This window comes from Maylandia zebra, linkage group LG13 (genome assembly GCF_041146795.1).
Source record: "Maylandia zebra isolate NMK-2024a linkage group LG13, Mzebra_GT3a, whole genome shotgun sequence".
NCBI classification, from domain to species: domain Eukaryota; kingdom Metazoa; phylum Chordata; class Actinopteri; order Cichliformes; family Cichlidae; genus Maylandia; species Maylandia zebra.
Window position 1 is genome coordinate 11,375,759 of NC_135179.1, and position 22,852 is coordinate 11,398,610.

The 22,852-nt window shown below is 39.0% G+C and overlaps 1 protein-coding gene across 2 annotated transcripts; it reads right to left on the reverse strand.

Annotated features, from left to right (window-relative positions):
* Nucleotides 1–1,102: 1,102 nt before the first annotated feature.
* ppm1ba (protein phosphatase, Mg2+/Mn2+ dependent, 1Ba) lies at nucleotides 1,103–22,363 on the reverse strand. Of its 2 annotated transcripts, XM_076891524.1 has the most exons (7): nucleotides 21,949–22,363; nucleotides 11,761–12,670; nucleotides 11,037–11,154; nucleotides 9,702–9,816; nucleotides 9,414–9,471; nucleotides 5,088–5,104; nucleotides 1,103–4,264 (listed from the first exon to the last, which is right to left on the reverse strand). In XM_076891524.1, coding segments are annotated over exons 2-7 (1,191 nt in total). In that variant the 5' UTR covers nucleotides 12,643–12,670; nucleotides 21,949–22,363; the 3' UTR covers nucleotides 1,103–4,263. The 2 variants fall into 2 exon arrangements, with proteins under 2 accessions (XP_076747639.1, XP_004570150.1); XM_004570093.3 differs by lacking the exon at nucleotides 5,088–5,104.
* Nucleotides 22,364–22,852: the final 489 nt, after the last annotated feature.

Here is a 22,852-nt window from a genome sequence, read left to right on the forward strand (position 1 = left end):
CACCAACATTAAAATACAGAAGATATTTCAAAACCCCAAGAGCTACTCCATTTCTTTGATCTTTAGAAAACGCATCACAACGTGTTGATTAACATTTCCTTTCACAGCTCACAGATCCTAAACTGAAAAAATATACATAAAATACAACCTAAATCAAGGGTGTCCAACTTAAAGTTCTGGGGCCAAAATTGGACAGACACAGTCTCCAATCCGGCCCATTAGACTTTGTTCTCACAAATCTTAAAGTGTATATTTGGTGTGATCACCTTTATTTATTTTTAACACAGCCTCTCGTAGATAAGCATTTTTGTAATTTTTTAAGAAGTCTTTAGGAATGGTTGACCAGGCTTCTTAAAGAACGTTTCAAAGCTCTTCTTTGGATGTTGGCTGCCTTTTGTAGAGTTCCTTATCAAGATGATCCCACATTGTTTTAGTAACATTGTTTTAGTAATGTTGAGGTCCAGCCTCTGGTGAGGCCAATCCATGACTCATATTTTCCTTACCCAGGTATGCTTTAACTGTACTAGCAGTGTGTTTTTGGTGACCTCTAACCCCTGAGCCCTCCATACAGATTAAAGATCAAACTGAAAACCTTTGGAACTGGTCTCAGCTCCTACAAGTTAATGAACTGTTGTCGAGAGAAAAAGGGATGCTAAAAATGTCTAAACATTTCAGGGACTTTTTTTAATGCTACATTTTTTCACTTTAAGCATTTGATGTTTTCTATTTTCCCTTGTGAAGAAAATACATGGGTTTAAGATTTACAAATGATAGAATTCCTTTTTAATTTGCACTTTACAGCATCACAGATTTCTAGGAATCAATCTTGTATTATTCTTGCCATTGAGTTACAATCTTGTGACTTATGATAAATTACAAAAAAAAAAGAACCCTTGACACATTTGTGTGCCTGTGTCAGTCTTTCAATCTTAATGTTAGAGTTACTGCTCTCTTTTCTGACCTATATGTTAACTTATTCTTGTACAGAACTTCTACTTGTATATAAAGAGTGACCAGAAACACATGTCTATGCTAAAAAGCCCACAGGGAATGCAAACCTTCAACCCGGCCCAAAAATAACTGACAGGTTCAGGAGACCAAATGCTTGTAAAATTCTCTTTACTCAACAGAACGTTAAATCATAGCAACAAGTCAGTCAAATTATCCAGGCATTGCCAAACTTTCAAAAACTCCTTTATCTTATGTCTTCCCACATAAGTTCTGACATTATATTCCACAATCAGAATAATGATCAAGTATATATTTTATTTTATTTTAAACAAAGGAAGCCAAGGTAGCTTGTTCTGCCATTAAATGACCGATGAGGAGAGAATGTGAACCTGCAGTGCTGCTTGTATTCCGTCCATGCAGTGGAATCAGTGTGACTAATGAAGAATTACATTCAGAAAAATAAATGTTTCTCTGTCCTTCCCTCCCTTAAATTCTCTCCAAGCCCAGTGTCTGATATAGCTTAAACAAAAACCTTAACTGAAGACCATGTTCAGTGTGGTAAAAGCTTGCACAATGTTAAAAAGTATGCGAATCTGAGATATGACAACATTCACAATGGGAATGATGGGAAACATGCGGTTTGGGGGGTTTAAAGTAAGGGAAATCTAATTTGTACGTTAAGTACCTAAAAGTGAATTAATATTCTCATTTGTGCTCCAGTTCATCTACAGGTTGTTCCTCTATCACTGCCTTTCCTCTCCAACATTGTGTTCCACCACACTGAACATTGTCCACATTATCACCCACCCGCCCACCCAGTGCATATCACACGCAAATTACACTCCTTCCTCAATCACAAAACATGCACCAATAGGAGATACCACCCCTCCCACTCCCTCCACCACAAAGAAAAGTTATACCATTGCATTAAAACAACTGTAACTGCAAAAGAACTACACATTCAAGTACCTATTTGTCATATGGCACCAAGAGCAAGTGTACCACAATAACATTAACCAGCCAGCAATCTCTGTTAGGTCCTTTCTCTTCCAATACTGCCACTTCAGAAAGCACATTACATTTGCCATTAAATGATTGAATATATATACCTGTATGTTACAGGTTTGTATTTATAGCATATTTTAACCTCATCTAAATACTACACACACACACACACACACAGACAATGCATGTGTGTGCACACTGTAAAAGACTTGAGTTTTTTTCCTGACAAATATCCATCTCTAAAGCTTCCATCACTTTTTTAGTGCTTAGGTTAACACAAAAGACTCCTGGTAAACACAAACCCAACCTAAATCAGTAACTGCCCTGTGCCTTCAAGGTAAAGTCATTGAAGGTGGTTGTGGGGAAAGAGGGGAAAAAAGAAAAAGAACACCAATTCAGTGACTGCGAATTTAACTCTCAGTGTAGAACCCCTCCTCTTCAGCCTACAGTGTCCCTCCTTCAACTTCATACAGTGAATAGCCGAAACCAAAGTCTCCCAATATGTTGTAAAAGGTATGTTTCAGGTTCCTCGTGTTGTTTTCTTTATCCATTTGTAACAGGACCACAGCAATAGTAATTAAAAAAAAAAAAAAAAAAAAAAAAAAAAAAAAAGTATACCAAAAAAAAAAAAAGAAAGCATATTTTTAAGTAAATAAATGTTTACAATCTAAACTCCAAAAAAAAGGTATTTTTGTTTTTTCTTCTTTTTTTAATACACACACACACACACACACACACACACACACACACACGCGATATCAGAGAGATAGAAAAAGGCAAGCTGTAGCATGAGCAGGATTGTGTGTGCGCATGTGTTAAGGATGAGGGGGCGGTTGGAATTCCTTTACCCCAAACCCTGTCTTTGGAACGCTGCTGTGTGGGAACGGTGCGTGCAGCATCATGGGTTGGGCTATTGGGTGGGGGTGTTTCCCCCCCCCCCCCTTCTTTTTTTTTCCAGATTAGGCCGCAATGAATACCATGGCTGGGAATTTAAGGGACAACAAACAAATCAAAATATTTCTGTCTATATAGATATCTCCCTATATATATTTTTTATATTTATGAATTTCATATACAGTTTCTATCTTTCTATAATATCTTCAACAACAGCAGGCTCAAAAGCTTATGATTCTGGCATTGTCTGCAAATGCAAAATGAGAGCTGAGTCTCTTCTGCCTCATGACGCAGCAGAGAAACTGAAGTTAAAACAACAAAAAATTTAAAAATAAGGCAGACAGAAGGGAAGAGTGACAAATCAAGTGACAAGATCCTGAAAGAGATGAGCAGACAAAAAGTAAGCAGACATGCAAGAGAGTCGCTATCACGCTCAAGTTTAATGTAGTTGCAGCTGGGCAAACCAGTCCACGTCCCATTTAAGTCTGGACATAATATCCAGGAGTCAAAATGGGATTTGGTGCCAGAAAGTCTCTCACATAAGTGCTCCCCTTATCGTCAGGTGTGGATTCTCAGGCTTTCAGACCCTGAATTTGAGGGTTTAACCTCAAGGTCTTTGGATAGTGATTCATTTAGTTATTTTTATTACATTTCTGTGAGTTCTGTAAGATGATCTCCAGTGAGCCATGTCCATTAATAAGTGAAGAGTTGGCTCCTGTTTGTGTACCAGTAACGCCCAGATCCTGAACTGGACAGTATAGCTTAAGGTGTGTAGTTGAGTTGCAGGCTTGTGTGGTCGATCAACTCCCCGTCAGGTGCAAGAAAAAGTTCACACTTCCAAACAAATAATGCCACAAACCACTTTAAGCCTTCTCAGTGTTTACAATGAATCCACAAGTGGTTGGTTTTGGTCGTGGCTGGCTGGCGAGTTATGAGGTCCTCCTTTCTCTCCCTCCCTCCCGCTCTCTCTGGTCTAAGCAAGGCACCACAGAACCCTAAAAGATTCAGACCTGTGACCTCTGTCTCTGCAAATCCACAAAAAAAAAAAAAAGAAAAGAAAAAAGAAAACAAGGGGCAAGAGAAACTGTGCTTGTTGGCCTCTCCTCCTCGCTGTGTTTATATTGTAGATGTAGTTCTGGAGTCGGAACATGAACGCAGTGCCCCCCCCCCCCATAGTTTGTCTATTTAAAAAATTTAAAAAAAAGGAACAAGAACAGTTTTGTAGTCCTCCACATTAGGTGTTTTTAAAACCAAGATTTCAGCTTCAGTTATTCTCAGTGTGGGGGGCGGAATGAATTACAGAAAAAATTAAAAGGTGACAATGAATGTAATCTCATGTGGAATAGTGGTCCTGTATTTTCGATCAGGCAGTTGTGCTGGACAGCTACCAGTGGTACTCCAATTCCGCTCCACTCTGCAAAAGGAAAAGAGGGAGAGGAGAAAACAGGGAAGCAAAGGAGAGTAAAATAGAGGAAGAAGAAATAAGAGAAAAGCCAGGAAACAAAGGAAGGAGAGAAGGGTGGGGAGAAAAAAAAGAGACTTTTTATAAAAAGAAAAGAAAAAAAAAAAAACCTAAACAAAACATTTTAAAAGTAAAACTCAAGGATTTATTCCCCCAAACCCAGACTTGAAGGTCAGTTTTCCTTATGACCAACACAACTCAACAAAGAAACAACACAATATATTTACAATGCTGTTACAACAGCAGCGTGAGGCAGTAAACGTTTTCAACCTCAGTCTCCGGAGTCTTTCTTTAACATATTCCAACAAAACAACTCCAAGGCCTTCCGTCTTATTTCGAGGAGGGACACAGAAACACAGACTGTTGTATAGTTGCGTGCAGCTGCTGAAAGACTGAGTGAGACAGCGATGCATGCGTGTAGGAACAGTGCATGCGTGTTTGTATGCCTGTGACGTGAGAGGGGGGGACGGACAGGACTAGAAACACCTTTATCATTCATCCTCATCAGACCTCGACAATCATGTCTACAGACGTCCACATGAACACGCCTTAAACTCTTAAATGGAGCTCCACATGCAGGACAGCAGATCAGAGCAGGGAGTAGAGACAGATGAAGGTGTGACAGGGAGGATTTGTGTAGCAGGTCACCACTTACATGCCTGTAAGAATGTGTGTTTGTACACATGTGTGCATGTGTGGTTGTATGCATGTGTGTAGATGAGGGGTTGGAAAAGGGGGAGGTGGGGGTGTAACAGTTATATATGTGATCACTTACCAAATGAAACAGGAGGGCTGCGTTAATCAGAGGGTGAACACACAGTTAGACAATAGATACATCCCTTGTCAATGTGTATGTGACTACAGGTGCGTACCTTACTACACACCATGTGCAAAATATGTTTAAATGAAGGGTGCAACCAGCACTAATTGAGCTACTATGACATGCTTCTTTCTAGCAGCTGTGTAGGACGGCTTAGCCACTTAATGTAGACAAAGAAACCTGCCGAGGTTAAACTAGGATGGCTCTATTTGACAATGTTATGACAAGCAGCCTTGTTTCTTTCTCCTAACACCTAGCAGGTGGTAGCACTCAAAACTTTTTGTTACAGTGTACAGTCACACACAGAACCTACCCACTGTGGTTTTAAGGGGGCGCCAATATCCGTTTCATGTGTGCATTTCTTTTCCATGATTATGTGTACACAAAGCAAACAATCACAGTACCTCTAACTCATTACAGAAAATCCAAGACAACACCATGAGGCAAATATCACATCCAGCTAACAGGACACACACACCCACACCACACAAGACCCCTTATATGCAGGTAGAGCTCTTTAAGGACACTGCAGTGCTTATCATTCTAAACAATACGATAGTGGCCTCAATCTCAGTGGGAGATTCTCTCACAGACACAAAATTTGTCAATCCTTTATAAACATTTACAAGTTCACACATGCAATACTGTAAGCCATTTACTGCAACAGGGGTCTCAAACATAAGGCCCAGGGGCCAAAATTGCACAGACAGACTCCAATCCGGCCCACTGGACGGCTATGATAAATGTGAAGGAAGACATAAATTTTGGACTTTTAACTATATTTTCATAAATTTAACAGACCCCCCCCCCCCATATGGCCATTCGTACTATACCAAAAGTAATTAAGTGGCAAGTAAATAGTGAAAACAATCAAACATTTCTCTCTTTTTAAAATAAAATAAATGGGTCCACAAAAAAAGAAAAAGAAATCAGTTAATTGTGCAGTTAACTTCTTTATGTATCCCCTTTTTTCATGTCGTGATTGTCAAAGAACATGTTTGTGTGAAACATGCAGGCAGGTAACAACAGCTGCAAAATCAAAGATTTAAAATTCTGTATTTTCCATCTCTGTAGAAAACACGGAACCCTTGGACAAAACTTGGAGTGCAAACATTTCATAAGCACTCAAACAGTTTACCTCAATAATAATAATAATAATAGAAATAGAGAAACAGGCCTATATTTGAAAGAGGACAACAATAATAATACTGTTTATATAAACTGATTGTTTTTCCTACTCTATGGTTATAATGAGCTTATGTGTTGTAACCTGCAAATATAGATGCAGGTTAAAAACCTGGCTCAACAAGTGCCTTGGCACCCTCAGTCAATAACACACCATCCATTACCTCAAAGAACATGAAGCTACATCAATAGTTAGAAAAGAACACCAGGACATTTTTTAAACTTTCCAATAAACATTAGTGAAAAGCTTATTTATGCAATCCACCTCAAGTGAACTGGACCCATTATGTTCATTTCAGCTTTGCATGGTTCACAGTTCAAAACAATCTTTATTTTTCTTACACTGGTGCTTCATACAGCCCCTCAGTTTATTTAGGGTATGAAAATAGCCATCTTAGCTACCATCCCCTGTCAGAATTCCACAAACAGAATCTAAATCAGTCACTAAGTTTAGTCAATAACTTGAACAGCCTGTGTGTGCTGCTGGTGCCTTTATTATCTGACAAATAACACAGCTTGTGTAATACAACCCGTGTGTTTGTCCTTCAGTGTTGTTTACTCATACTAGGGCTGGGCGATATGACCCAAAATTCATATCTCGATATTTTTTACCTAGATGGCGATATAAGATATATATCTCGATTTTTTTTTTTTTTTAAAGCCATAAAGTAAGAACAAAAAGAGAGTTCTTAGTCAAAGCTGTGTCCCAGATGTCACACAGGCACTTTTATTAACATAGAGCATAGATGTACATAAAATTTACTCAAAAATAAATTATGAGCATTTATTAAATAATAATGCTCCATAAATAAAAGAAAACAATGTTGTTTTTGTGCATAACAAAAAGCTCACAATTGTGCAGTCAAAATGTAAACTAAAAGACGCTGAGCACAATAACAAAGACAGATTTCACAGCTGCTCTGTTCCCAACTTCTACTCTGTGACTGACAGCATTGAGTTTGAAATCCTCTTCGTAACCACGTCTCTTAACAGGTGCCATTTATGGTCCTTATACACAGTAGGGTAATATTACGTTGAAGCACAGTACGTATCACTCCGCGAGGCTCCTCGGTAGCCGTAATGCTCTGACAGTCCATCAAGCGGTGCAGCTCCGTAGCTTACCAAAGTCGTACTAAAACATTTTTTGACAGATTGCTGAGCGCTGTGTACCACATAAAATCGGTTCGCAGCCATCAAGCACAACCAGAATTCATACATAAGGCGCGCTGTCAACTTTTGAGAAAATGAAAGGATTTTAGGCTGTGCAGCGCCTCTGGGCTGCATGGCGTTAGCGTGGTTAGCTCGTTAGCGTGGTTAGCTAGCTAACACGTTGACGGCGTCCAGCCCCACGCACGGGTCGATGCGCAGTAACTCATTAACGGAGATTTGCCGTGTCCGTCTTGTCGCTTCCTGCAGGTGAAGCGATGGGGGAGGAGGGGGAGTTGTATTCAGTGAAGGAGGGGCGAGGCCGAGTAACGTTGCGTAAAGACAAAAGTGGACGAAAGAGAGGCAAACTTGCGGCTCCACAAGTATAGCTTTAACGTAACATAGACTATATCGATATAAAAGATATTGTCACATCTTATATCTCGTATAAAAATATATCAATATTTTTTTAAAACTCGATATATCGCCCAGCTCTAACTCATACCCTAGTATTTTATTAGTCTACTATTTAGCACTAATTAGCAGTAGAGTGTGTATTGCACCAGTGCAGTCTACAAACTGTCAACTAAGTTTGCCAGTTGCTAGCTTAGTACACACCCTTATTGTCCAAATAAGGTCACTTCTGCCTCCAACACCAAAGTTGTGGTAGCCAAAATGCTTACACTGAAGTATTTAAAATGCAAAGTTTGAAACTAAAATATCCATTGCTATCTTTCATATACAGTCTATGGTTGTAGAAAAAAAAAAAATTCACAGTAACAAAGGGTGTCTGTCTTTACTGGCAAATAAAAGTAAGTCATTACTTTCCTTGGGACATAATTTTGGATTCCATCTTTTATTCACATGCTGTATAAAACAGTGTCTACATGTGTCAACGGTGAATATGAGGACACAAATTTTAAAATGCTGACTAAAGTGGAAAACGTCTGCCAGTAGCAAAAGCAGAAGGTAATGTAATGAGTTAAACAGCACTGTCAAAGTCACTGCACAGTATCTCCTGTCACTTACAACCACTACAACATTTGAAAACCAGGCTTACAGGGGAAACCCTTTTATTAAACATTAAACTTGAACGCTTTAAATGGTGGATGTTCTTCTCTTCTATTTGCTGTTAGTATTTGCCTTTATCTGCTGTTATTTTATTGTAGATTTACTACCTCATTCAGTATGTGAATGGGTGTCAGTATGAGAGCGTGAATGCCTGTGTTCTTATTGGCAAATTTAAAAAATTTGCAACATCTACCATTCAGCAGCAAAGTAAATTTAGAAGCGTACATATCACATTCTCATGCTCAAACATGGGAAAACTTCTCATACCAGTGTCAGATAACTCCACTTAAAAGCCTAACTAAAGTGTCTTCATACACTTTAGTGTTAGGATAAAGAAAGCTCCAAGCAGAGGAGGCAAATAAAATAAACCATTAAAAAGAGCCTATTTGAAGCAGATAACCTGAAAATGAATGTCTTCACTTGCAACTTCATAGTTCCACTCAAACATTTCCTGACAAAGCTGTATCATCTTGCACCATGCGTAGAGAAAAACAGCATTTAACATAACTGAAAGGGGATGGGCTCAAAGCCACATCTTAAGTCAGTAATTTTATACTTTGTTTATAAATCACCAGCTTAGGCCACCACATGAGATGAATCAACATAAGATTAACAAAAGAAGATCTCCCACTGGTATTTCATGGGAATATGCTACACAGAGCGTACACACATACTCTGTGACTACATAATTAGCTGATCAACTGTTAATTTAAATGTACAACTACAGCCAACTAAGTGCACTTAAAGTCATACGTTAAAGAAACTTGAGACATAAGACAGTTGAAATCTCAAATTTGCCATGTGCCCTCAACATTTTTAGTATTTTATGTCTAAATGGTCAAAGACAAAGCACCTACGTTTCTATATACTGATACTTACTCCATCCTCCTCCCTGTATGGGTTCAGACGGTTGTATACTGCTTCAATAACACTGCGTCTGCAAGTGGAACACAGAAACCAAAAATTTCATAAGGTATTGGTTGGAGCCATCAATCAAAGCTACAAGACAGTGGAAGACTAAGTGGAGTAAAGGTGTAGCTGTTAAAAATAAATCAAATTCTAACATTTCTGTAATTATCACTGTCTGAGCACATAATGAAGTATTACAGATGTTTAACACTTTCATATTTTAATCATACATTTTTATAAATGTCAAATGGTGCTTACTTGCTGGCAAGACCACCCCCTGGTGGCAGAGGGGGCATGCCGCTGTCAGTGGACAGGTTTCTCATCACTGTTACCAGATCCGGAAACCCCTCCTCCCCTGGCCGAGACAGCATCTCTAAAACAGCAGCAGACATGTTGTTACACAAATCGGTATTAAAAGAGCTGATGATAGCCATGAACATCTGTGCAAAGACAGAGGAGGGAGAGCAGAGCAGCAGAAGGACAGAGACCAAAATTTGACAAATGAGGAGAAAGGAAGTGAAGATGGAAAACATACAAGTCAATTTGTGGAAGCCAGTGTATTTCTGAGACGAAGAGAGGGAGAAAGATGGTGACAGAAAGAGGCCTGCAACTGAGTTGGGAGTGGCATAAGGCCAAGATAATGTTCCGCCAGAGAATTCCTCCCTCTCTGTTTTGTTCTATTCCCTCTCTCCTCTGTCTTCCAGTATTAGACAGTACCCTAAGCCAAGCATCTAGCCTGCTTTACACAAACACTGTTTGAACTTCTGAACTGTACCTTCAAAAGTGGAATGATTTTGACCCATTTTAGAGTGCTTTTCAGCCAACATGAACTTACTTTAACACATAAAATAATTACCTGTCTTTTAATCTCAATTTCAGAGTCTTACGGTTCGATTTTAAGGCCTTATTTTTCTTTTCTTTTTTTATTTCAAGATGACACTGGTATCAGACAGGTAAAAACAAAAACTTTAAGGATTCATTTTAAGTTATTCCTCAGAGCTAAAATAAATAAATAAATGTATTTCTTAAGTGACCGGCATCTCAAACAGCACATAGCGAACGAAGAGAGCTGACCAGAAAGGCTGCTCTGTATTCAAAGGGTCTTGTGCTCCCAGAGACATAAAAAAAAATATGGGTTGCAATTAGAAAGAAGAAATGGGCAAAGAGTACAGGAAAGGAGAAGGAAATTCATTCCAACAAGACAGTAAATGTTTGAGTGAAGCAAGGGAGGAGAGGAACGGAGAGAGAATAAAGAGGGGAGATGCTCGCTGAAGTGGAAAAGGAGGTCATGATGGTGTCATTCTTCTGCTGTGAGCCTGAGCAAATTTGGCTGGAGGTTAGACAATAGCAAGTAGCAAGGTCAATCGAGGGAATATACAGATATGATGCACATTTTCAGTAGAAATAAGATGAGTGTAAATATGGGGGGGGAAAAAAACATATAAAGGAAGGTTATCAATAAATCCCCAGCTGCCCATTTTCTTCCCCTCAATACCCTATTTTATGTGTAGAATTCATTCACACAAAGACAATTAATACGTTGAATAAATACATTGAATAAAACATTATTTTTCTCCATTCAGCCACTCTCACCTTCAACTCGAGACTCCAGGTAACTGTTGAGCTCAGTGTCTTTCCTCACAGCTTCCTCCGATACTTTGGGAGCATTGGGCAAACACACTATCACAACACTCATGTTATCCCGACTCCCCTAAAACAGGCAAAAGGACAGACGAATAAAGAAAGAGAAGAAAGAGCAGGTTAAGAGAAGATGTTGTATAGCTTGCATTTTTCATAGGGAATAAGTGACTGAATAACCTGCACTGTAACTCAGGGCCAAGTAGAACATGACGGTATCAAAAACATACAGTAAATAAGCAATAAAATGCATTTTCCCCCTCTATTATCTATTGAATTCAAGCAGATAACAGCTGCTGGTCAGGATTAAGGAGTAACCTGCAAGACTTGAAGCCATCTTTCAAGCATTTTGTACTTCAAAGCTCTGTACTTCATTCTTTTCATTTTTACTTTGTCCTGTTTTCAAGACTGCCAAAACAATTTCTCTGTCTCCTTTTTTTTAGTAAGGGAAAGTTTACTGAGCCATTAAAGCAGTTACAAATAGCTCTTTTTCAACAAAAAAAAAACACATTCTCTAAAACTTTCTTCATCATATAGTGTTCTTCTCTGGCAGGAAATTCAAATGGACATCTTGCTGACAAAATTTTCTACACATGTACATTTCCATAGGTCAAAAGAAAGCAGAGGATGTCACAGCAAAATATACAAATGATAAACTCCAAAACAAATAAGTACATACCTTGTGCAGACAGGTATCCACCACTTCATTGCAGACTTTCTCCAGATCATCACAGATCTCAAGCCTCGATTTCACAAACTCGCACAACTCCTCATTGGACATAACGTCCCAGATTCCATCACACGCTAAAATCACAAACTGATCCTGTTCTGGTGCCCGAACCATCACAAACACCTCTGGTTCAGGACTAACCAGCTGCTCTGTGGGACCCTTACCATCCACACACTTGTAATCATAGTCCCCCAAGGCCCTTGATACAGCCAGTGACCCATTAACCCTTTGAATCATCACTGAACCGCCAGCATTCTGGATGCGCTCTCTCTCACGTGGGTTGCAAGGCTTGTGGTCAAGTGTGGAGAAGCACACCTGTGAATTGCGGTAGAGAACTGCTCGAGAATCCCCACAGTTAATGAAGAAGAAATGATCAGGTGACAGAAGAATTCCCACTGCCGTAGAGCCACTGCGGTCCATGCCATTTCGAAGGTCGGAGAAGCTGCGCATGTGCTCATCTATTTTCAGGAAGCCTGTCCGGATGCCGGCTTTCACAGCCTCCACTGCAGGCGGAACTGGTACTGAAGCGTTGGAGCCGTCTGATCCAGACTGAGAGCCTTGTGTGTTTCCAGCCCCTAAGCTAGCGGTGATTATGTGCTCAAGAAGATGCTTGGAGCAGTAATTGGCAACTTTAGAGCCTGCGTGGCCATCGTACACAGCAAAAAAGGACCAGTCAGTCATACCAAGGGCTGGAAGGCCCAACACAGCTGTATGAGCATCCTCCATCTCCACCCGCCAGCCCTGCATGGAGCTTAGCCCATAGCGCAGGCCATTGCCCTCGCCATGTGAGTTGTACTTCTCTGTTTTGGGCTTGTCCAGGAACGCACCCATGGCTCTGCCCTGAGAGACCCACTGCTAGCTGTTGGAGAGGAAAAACAAAAAGAAACAAGGGACAGAGAAAGAAAATCAGACAATGAATCAGTACTGAACAGTTAATTATGTTTCTACTATGCTGGTAGATTACAATACAGAGTCTTAATTATTCACTGCCAAGACTGTGTTTGGTAGATTTCAGGAAAAGTGCAGAAAATGCTGTTTCAAGTAAAGCACATAACTTATCACTATTCATAATGTGTTCTCAATCTCTACTAGATTTACAGTAGCATTGTGTGAAAGTTGCTTGCTGACACTGCATTCAGTTTATATACAACAGCATTTGGGTGGTCAAAAAACACAAAAAAAACAAAAAAAAAACTTGATACTCAGATATTATTTAACACTAAAATTAATATTGAATTAGATACTCATTTGGAATAACACTGATACAAACAGTGACTTTGTTGCCTCGTCCAGCAGATGCATACCTTCACACAGCACTGCTGCACGCAGACATACACGCACCTATAAAATAATTTCCCCCAGGGATCAATAAAGTATTCTGATTCTGATTCTGACCTCCTCACCTCATTAACATAATATTCATAACACTGAGCAACACTTTAGAAGGAATCTAAAGGGGTCAGTAAAGTTCCAATACAGTATTAAAGAGTTAAAAACGTTAACCTGACTGGCACAGATTTTAACATTAGCCGTTTGTTTAACCATTAGCAATTACCCAACAGCCACATTAGCCCCCTGTTATCATTAATAAAGTAACTTTTCTACTTTTACAACAATTTATTAAAATGTGTTCATTTCCTTTTTGTTTTAGCCAGCTGTGTGGTCAGTTTTAAAATGCAGGTAGTGAGTGGTTATATCTTTTACAGCAATCAACTTTTTTGATCATAAATCATACCATGTTTTAGCTTTAGCATACTGTTTTTCCTTCTACAAGAACTAAATTATTTAGATGTGTGAGCTATTGTGTTGTACCTGGTTATATTACCTGCATTTTACCATCACCATCTCAAATGAAATTACATTTTCCCTTGAGTATCAAAAACAGTACGGAGTATCAGTATCACGTTTTGATATTCCAGTATGGTCACAACCCTTATCAGCATCAATACTAGGGCTGGGCCATATCATACCGTTCACGGTAATACCGGTATAATGTTGGGCAATGATAAGAAAATGAAATATCGCGATAGAATATGGGTAAAACACGCATGCGCAGTGCCTGTGTTTTCATACGCACATGGCGGAAAAAGCATGGCGGCGAAGGAGAATGAGAAGGGCGAAAGCAGTTCGTTGAATGAAACGGATGAACCAGAATTGGTTTGTAAAAATGCTGCAACTTCAGTGGTGTGGCACTGGTTTAGCTTTTGTCCGTCAGATACACAACAAAGCACTATTTTTGGTAGAGCATGCTAGTGGATTGTCATTATTACAGTGTTGTTTGGAAAATACGGCACACTTAAAATCAATCCTTTGATTTTTCTGAAAATCGACAGTGCCCCTTATAATCCCGTGTGCCTTATGTATGAATTCTGGTTTTGTTTACTGACTTCAAAACGATTTTATGTGGTACATGGCGCTCGAAAATCTGTCAAATGTTTTAGTACGACTTTGCTAAGCTACGGACCCGCACCGCTTGATGGATTGTCGGAGCATTATGGCTATCGTAGGCAGGAGCCTCGCGGAGTGATACGTAATGTGCTTCAACATAATATTACCGTATTGTGTGTGTATAACCTCTTTTTAAGTTTTGTGGATATTATACATGGTTATGCTGAGGATATGTCGGCCAATTTCCACTGGAAATGCCTTTTGGTTAAACTGTCAGCAAGGAATTTGCATTTGCACTGTTAATTTTTTATATAACTTTAATGCACATAAAAAACAGCTGCTTGTTTAAGTGAAAATACATTATTAGTGCAAAAAAACCCAACAAAGTTGTGGAGTTGTAAAGTATTTTGTCTAGTGTCAATTATATCGTCAGTTATATCGTTATCGCAAATTTTCAAATGTATATCGTGATAATTATTTTTGGTCATATAGCCCTGCTCTAATCAATACATGATAAATACAGACGGACTCATTCCAAACCATCCATGAGAGATTTGTATTAGAAAGACCTTAACGGATAACTGCCAGTCATACCAACCATTAATTTTTGAGAAAAACTAACTGGACAATATTAAAGTTTCAATCTTCATGATTACTAATGATATTAGGAAAGGTTGTAGAAATCGTGAAGGAATATATAAAGATTTGCATAATATAACTAGGAGAGGACAAATAGTGTTCTCTTGCAATATATTCATGATTTTGAAATGTTACCATTTCTTTGGTATCTACCCATCTTTGACTGCTTTACAGCCATCATCTCCTCTTCTAACTAGTGCTGGGTGATATGAAAAAAAGTTATTTAGCCAAAATAAACAGCTTACAAATCTCACATGGCTTTGGCATATTCTGAAAACACAAAGACTACAAATATCCCCACAGATATTTAAGGAGAATATTTAACTTTTGGGTTGCTGGAAATTTTCTTCCTGTGTTTCTTATACTTTCTATGTAAGGCTTAAGGAACATATCAACTGTTTCTTATTTCTTATTGGTGATCACTGCACATCACATCCACAAATAGCAGCTACTTAGGTTTATCCTTAAAGAGACAGAAGAAAGTTTAAAAGCTTCTCTGGGTAGCCAGAACTGCCTTCAAAAAGCATTAACAACCTTCACAGAGTGTTCAAGAGGATGCGTTACCTATCAATAACTGCACCTGCATCAGCTAAATGCACAGCAGCATTACGCTGCTGGATAGCAGAGAGAAATTCTCTATCCAGTCTGTTTATTGGTTATGCAATGAGAGAACATTAACTTTTACAGTCTTATTGATTGTCACACTGCTTAATGGAATCTTAGCCACGGAAATTGCACAATAACCCATACCTTATATCTGAAAATATCAATAAGTGCTACTTACAAGTAAGTTGCAGGCATACTCAAAGGATGGTGTCTGTTAATGTACATGTGGACAGAGCTAAAAGGTTCCTCTCAAAAAATAAAAATAGATAAGTGCCCGCTATTTGCTATTAACTTATGATTTAAAGTCAAATCTAAAAAAACACAGATTTCATCAACAAAATGACACGTATGAATGCTAACTAGACATAGATGAAGGGGACTCAGTGAGTGAGTCACCCTCATCTACATATGAAGCATTTAGACCGCCTTGTATACTCATCTTTCCCCCACCTAACTAAAAGAACAGAAAGGCTTCAAAGACAACTAATATCACGCTACACTGCCAGGCTGACAGCATGCACCTCACTCACACATCACACTTTATCTATATTATGCTGTTTAACTGCTGGAAGCCAAAACTGTACTTGAAATTAACATTTGATTAATTGAACAGCCCTACTGTGTGTCAAAGTAGCGCACAGTCAAATAGTTTGGTTCGTTGGGAATTGTTTTGGAATTAATGAATGAATAATAAGCAAATGTGATTTTTGAGCAATTGTGACAGCACTACAATCAAGTAACAGTTTGAGCTGTGCACTGGCAGGTGCATCTCATTTAATTTTTATAGCTAAAAGCTCCAGTCCTACTGTCCTAGAAATTTGCCTGTAACATCTCAAAAACACATATTCCCCAACCAACTGCAAGTGGCTGCTGGCTGATACAAGGTGAAATTAGTTGGCAAGATATATATGGCAGTGTTTGCAAAATTTCCACCGATGGGTGATGTATTCGCGCATGGGTGGGGCAATGTAATCATGCACGGACTGATTTGCGCGTTTACAATACAGAAGTCCAAACATAGACGAACTAACTAAAAAAAAAAAAAATACTGTTAGCATTAACGCGGGTTAAACACGGTCATCACGATTTTAACGCTCTCAACCCATCTGGAGCGCAGAATGAACAAAATTTGGACAAACTGCCGAAATGTGTTGACAGAGACATTTCAGGGATTTTGACTCAGTTTACGCTCCAGATGGGTTCATTGTTAATCGCGTTAGTCGTGATGACAGCGTGTTAATGCTGACAGCACTAAAAAAAATAATAATAAAGTCACCAATTTGGGATTTCTTTGGCTTTCTTTAAACCAGATGAAAGAGGTAAACATAAGGATGTAATCAAAGCGGTGTACCACTTCTGCAGACATATAGTGTGAGCAAAGTACTCAAACACGACTAACTTGCATGAGCATGTACGTGTCCACCATCCAGCTAAGTATGCTAGGCTATCACCAGCTTCTGTAGCTTTATCAACAAGCATTTGGGCACACTCTGAAGAGGGTGCATTTGCTCGCAGATGAAAGAGGGTGCTGTTAAAACAGCGCTATCATTTTTTTTTTTTCTGTTGACTGCTTCTATTAGGCTCCACCATTATTAGCAAACTTACTCATGGGCAAATAAATAAATAAATAAATGGCCCTTGTAAAAACTATCAATGATAGGCTCAGCCTGTTGTCAGTAGTCGATATATTCGTCCAGTCGCCCAACCCTAAAGCATACCCATAAGAAGCCAGCAAAGTACACCCCAGAGTAAAACAACCACAAGATCCCTTCTTTGTAATGATCAAGGGTTTGGGTTTTTTAAATTATGTATGATGTAACCAGTGGATAAACTTTTGAAATTAAGAAAATACTTTTCCTTCAAACTTCTGCTTTCTATAATGATTGAAAGGAGTCTAATCTGTTTTTAATTTTTATAAAGAATCCTTCTTTAAAAGAATTCTTTTTTTTTTTTTATCTTCTGATCTTTAAGACATAAATAATGCTTATCCAAGTTTCTCCCTCTTTACTGTGCCAATGGTTTGTTATCAAAGCGTTTGATGTGACTTCCAAAATTTAGATGATATTCAACAGGTGCATGACAGACAAATACACTTGGTCACTGATCACATATCAAAGGGAGGAAAAGCATCAGTAGTCCAGAACACTTGAATTATTACCTTGACGACAAATGCAGTCACACACAACACTGAGCAGATATCAAAGCAATTTCCACAATCACCAAATAACATTATTTGCTCTCACCTATGCTGCAACTACATACACATCACGTGTACCATACCTGGCTCAAAGTGGGCCTTTAACATTTGACTGCTTACACAGGTAAAGCAGAGTCTGTATTCAAACTTGAATGTGTATCATATGCCAAAAAATAGACTTTTTTGGCATATGATACACATTCAAGTTTGAACCACTTAAAACAATTTTTTTTTAATTCATTAAAAATATTTTATTACAGTCCTGATAACTGCCGTTTGGTTAAAAGCCTAAATCTTTGGCAGTTGCCAATTCCCCAGGCCACTGGTGTTCATTAAAAATAAATACCAGCATAGGTAATTTGTACACCACAGACTGATGTCACCCAAAGTCTGATGTCTCCATGGCTACCCAGCTTGGAGTGGCAGCTGAGTGGTTGTCATAGCAACAGTGGTAGCGGCCAGACGTGACTGCACATGAACTACCACATGTATGTCTGTCTGAACATTCATGTAGTCTATGAAGGTGACAAAAAAGCAGAGGCGGGATTTGCTATGATTTACTAGGCCAAAATGTTTTTCCCCACTGGTTTCTGTTTGAGGCGCCCCAGAAAAACCACCACTCTCAGCTTCAGGATAGCTTTAACAAGTTAACTCAATTTAACAGTCAGCTGCTGATAGGATCCACGCAGGGTGAGATTAGCTCGTCAAATGCAGACCACAGGCTTAACACAGTGAACTATTACTAATGTCTTACAGCTCTCTCTCCTGACTCGATGACATGAAAGGTACAGTGTGTGATATAATGGCCAATCTACCCTTAGAAGTCAGCATCACCTTACTAAACTACTGTACTGTTGTTTTGTGTGGGGAAAAAGACATGATGATAATATTAGACTGATAGGAAATGCAGCATGGTAGCAGTGTAGCTTGCTGTAGAGGTGCTGTACCATGCTGAGGAGCTGATTAAGGGGAAATTAAGGTAAAAAGTAAAAGCCTGAATGGGATATTAGCCCATGACAATATACCACTGCTGCACCCTTTCTTTAGTTGGACACAACTAAAGTAGTGGAGTTAGGAAACAAAAAGTTAACCCAACAACTATACTGTAATGCAACATATTTAAAGGAAGCATGGAAGTCATCAACTTCAAAGCTAACTCAATAAAGGAAACACCTTAGTGCTGTTGATTTATTCTTATGAACTGACATGGCTGCATTACCACCTCAAAAGTAACCATTGGTCATATTTCTTTCCCAAAGTATTCACTTTTCTTTTTAAATCTTATTTGTGTTCAGATTTATATTCCTATCCTCTACCTGGAGAAATTTGCTATAACCCCATAGCAGAGCCCAACAGCTCTGCTGTTGTATGAACTAAGTAAAATCCATTCTGAAGACTGACAGTAGTTCCAGGGCATCATGAATTGAACTTTTGCAAATTATGCTCATGTTTGGAAAGGACGATTATTCGGCATATGCCAACAACTTGTGACTGATAAGTTGTTAAATGTCTGTCACTGTCAGATTTACCAAAATATCAAGATGGCAATGGCAAATAGTTGAAGCTTAAGGCATCATAGTTTAACTAAGAAAGCTATGACCACCTTAGATCACAATACCAAAAACAAATTATATAAAATAAAATAAAAACACACATGCAGCTAGTCAATATTTATAAAAAAACAAAAAACAAAACCCAAAACAAACTGAGCTGTGACTGTTATAGCTTAACTCTACAATTGAGTCCATCTCTGAAGAGAAAATCCACAACATACAGTTTCTACTAATGTGCTTATATTGACTTTTAGCCATGAATCATCTTTTTGCTAGTACCCATTAGCCACATCCACATTTGATGATTTTATAAAGAAGGCAGTGAACAGCTGGTATAACACACTGTTCTCAGTTATGATTAAAAAGATTAAAACAACTTTACCTCAAAAAAAGTTTCTGATTTTTTTTTTTTTTAAACAAATTTGACAAGTGAAACAAACAGATCCCCCCTCTCTTTGCTGACTCATCTTTGAAGCTGTCAATTTCCTGGAACAAGTGTCCTTTGAACAGATGATGGGGATGTCTGTCCAGACCAAAGCGATTGAAAGTACACGTGTCATGTCATACTGGATTGCAGGTGCTTTGTCTGCAATATACTGTGCTGTGAAAAAGTGCCCCCCCCTTTCCTGATTTTTTTTTTTCCTCCATTTTTGTAACACGTTTCAGATCATCAAACTTATAATATTAGACAAAGATAACCTGGTTAAATACAATGATGATTCAATTTATTAAGGAAAAAAAATACTGAGACCTACCTGACCCTATGTGTGAAAGTAATTGCCCCCTAAACCTATTAGCTGGTTGTGCCAGCATTGGCAGCAATAACTGGCAATGAGGCTTTTTCTGTGGAGGAATTTTGTCCCACTCTTCTTTGCAGAATTGTTTTAATTCAGTGACACCAGAGGGATTCAAGTCTGGGCTTTGGCTAGGCGACATCAAAACCTATATTTTCTCTTTGGTTTTTTTGAGACGTTCAGAGGTGGACTTGCTGGTGTGTTTTGGATCATTGTCCAAATCCTGAAGCAACAAACCACCAGAGAAGTCGCTTGCTTATTGTTGAATCATGATCTCTGACTTTACAGAGTGTGCTGCAATTCTGTTCTGGGTTATTTTGTGACCTCCTTGATGAGTAACTGATGTGCACTTGGAGTAATTTTGGTCGAAAGCCCCTGAGAATCTTCACCACTGTTTAAAGTTTTCTCCATTTGTGGATAATGGCTCTCACCGTGGTCTGCTAGGTTCCCAAAGTTTTAGAAAGGGCTTCGAAGCACTTTCCAGACTGACAGATGCCAGTGACTTTGTTTTTCTGCTGTTCTTGAGTTTCTTTAGATCGTACCATGATGTGTTGCCTTTTGAGCTCTTTTAGCCTACTTCACTTTGTCAGACAGGTTCTATTTAAGTGGTTTCTTGATTCAACATTATATATTTCCTCAGGTTAGCTTTGTCTAATATTAAAATTTGTCTCATGATCTGAAACATGTAAATGTGAAAAATGGGTTAAAAAAAATTAAGAAATCAGACAGGGAGCAAATACTTTTGCATTGCACTGTGTACATGTACCTCTGTTTTCTCATCATTTCTCAACTCTCAGAAGTGGCAAAATGATGAGGGACTTTAAACATAGGAGTACTTAAGCATGCACTAAAACCACTTTCAGTTCCTTTGGGATACATTATAAAAACACGTGCACAGCATTTACATAACCCCACAAGCTGATTCAAGAATCTTAACCAATACTATCACCCTGTTCTGAGACATAAGCAGAAACACAAATTAATCTCTCAGTTATTCAAGGCTTGCCACTACATCTGAGCATGCATCTGCGTGTGAACCCTTTCAGTTCACACTAACGTAACCACATGGGTATAGATAAAGGCCTTTGGACAAGCCCATGCACCCAGTGCAGTCATAGGCTAAAAGAGCATGGCTATTGCAGGATTTCACATCAAGGTGCCAACACAAACATGCCACTGATGCTGCTGCCATTTCTGGAATACACCGTCACACAAACACACTGCCACACACACCAACAACCCAATAAAAGTACCCACAACAAGGCAATAAAACAAGTTAATCCCTGTACTGGAGCTTCATGGGAGCAAATGGGAATAGAAGCATAAACCTAGACTCTACTACGTACATTGTTAGTAAACAATATGTTGACGTTTGAAACAAAAGCTAGCTTTATGCTAAGCAGTAACCAGAATAACACACATTAAAACTAGTTCCACGTAAGTCGCACCTGTTGCAAATATTCATGAATCAGATTAAAAATAATTTTAGTGGAGAAAAACTGTCGACACATGCCACAAGCAAATAAAGACAAACCAAACCTTCTCGGATCACATGGATAGACCCAAACGTTGGAATGATAATCATTAATCCGCCAGCAGAGCGATGCTGATAACCCATTTGAATATTGACAAGTGCGTGAAACGCTCCAATTAATGTGAAAATCACCTGAATGGAGCTCGGGCGTGTTAGTAAGTGTGGCTACACCGGCGTCAACGACAATATCGTACTCCCTGTCCAAATAAAGACATATAAATAACGGTACTTTGAGATCCTGAAGTAAAATCAAGCCAATTCTCGATTCTCGTTACCTAAAACAGAGGCCACTCTGGTTAGCTAACTTCACTAGCTAACCAGCTAGCGAAGTTCACAGTTGTCAAACTGTTTGCCTAACGTTACACGTTAGCGGGTCGCTAGCCAGTGTAGATTCGTTGCTCATTCCGAGTACCAAGTGTTACTTACTGCGTATGAAAGGAATCTCTCACTCTCAGTCTCCCTCTATCAGCCCCTCTTCTCGTGATCACGGTAGAAATGCTAAGACACCCAGCGTTGTTGTGATAGGCTTAGCAGTCCTTAATATTAGCCACTTTCGCTTCTCGGCCCCTGTTCGTCAGTTAGCTTTGAGTAAGCTAGTCAGCGTTTCACACGACCAGTTCTCCTTTCAACATGTCTCTGCATCGACGTAAGGCTTTTACATACATGTTTGGCACTGTAATACCAGGGAGCGCCAAATATATCGCTCTTACTTAGGCTGTCGGTTCAAAAGAAAATACGCTTGGTTCGGCAGGATTTATCTATGATTGAACACCTAGCTAATTTTTGCTAAAGCTAAACGTAAAAAGGTAGATGACGTTCTTTTTCAGCATCCAGTTTTTGGGAGGGGCAAGACTATCGCTCTCTTCTGTGATTGGATAAAAACTGATTCGAAGCTGAGATACGATTGGTCAGCTAATGTACCAGTCAATTTGTTTCTCTAAAAACATAAACTGTGAAAATCCAGCTTTTATTTGCCTTTGGTGAGATTATGAGATTTATAATTTCTCCTCAGATCATATGCTGTTTTCAGAAGAGAGGTGCCTGCGTGCCATAAATAGCACAGTTCGGAAGTAATTGATAAAAACGGTGCAACACCCCATTTAGTTGTTGCCAGTTCCATTGCCCTGTAACACTTAGTACTGATCACCCCCACAATATTAAAGCCAAGGACAAATGGAGTAAAGAGAATTACTCCTTTAGCTACAATATTCATGGGACTGAGCTATGGAAAGTATCAGTGTTACCAATTACCTAATCACAGCCACAGGTCAAGCAACACATGGCACTCCCCAAAGGCTGTGCCTACCCCTAGCAGGACCCTGCAAAAAGC

Excerpts from the sequence above, each read along its gene's own strand:
- ppm1ba (XM_004570093.3), bottom strand. The coding sequence starts at position 12,642 with ATGGGTGCGTTCCTGGACAAGCCCAAAACAGAGAAGTACAACTCACAT. Across the intron at positions 11,155-11,760 it reads TGGATACCTGTCTGCACAAG|GGGAGTCGGGATAACATGAG; the intron begins GTATGTACTTAT and ends TGCCTGTTTTAG. Across the intron at positions 9,472-9,701 it reads GGGGGTGGTCTTGCCAGCAA|ACGCAGTGTTATTGAAGCAG; the intron begins GTAAGCACCATT and ends TTCCACTTGCAG.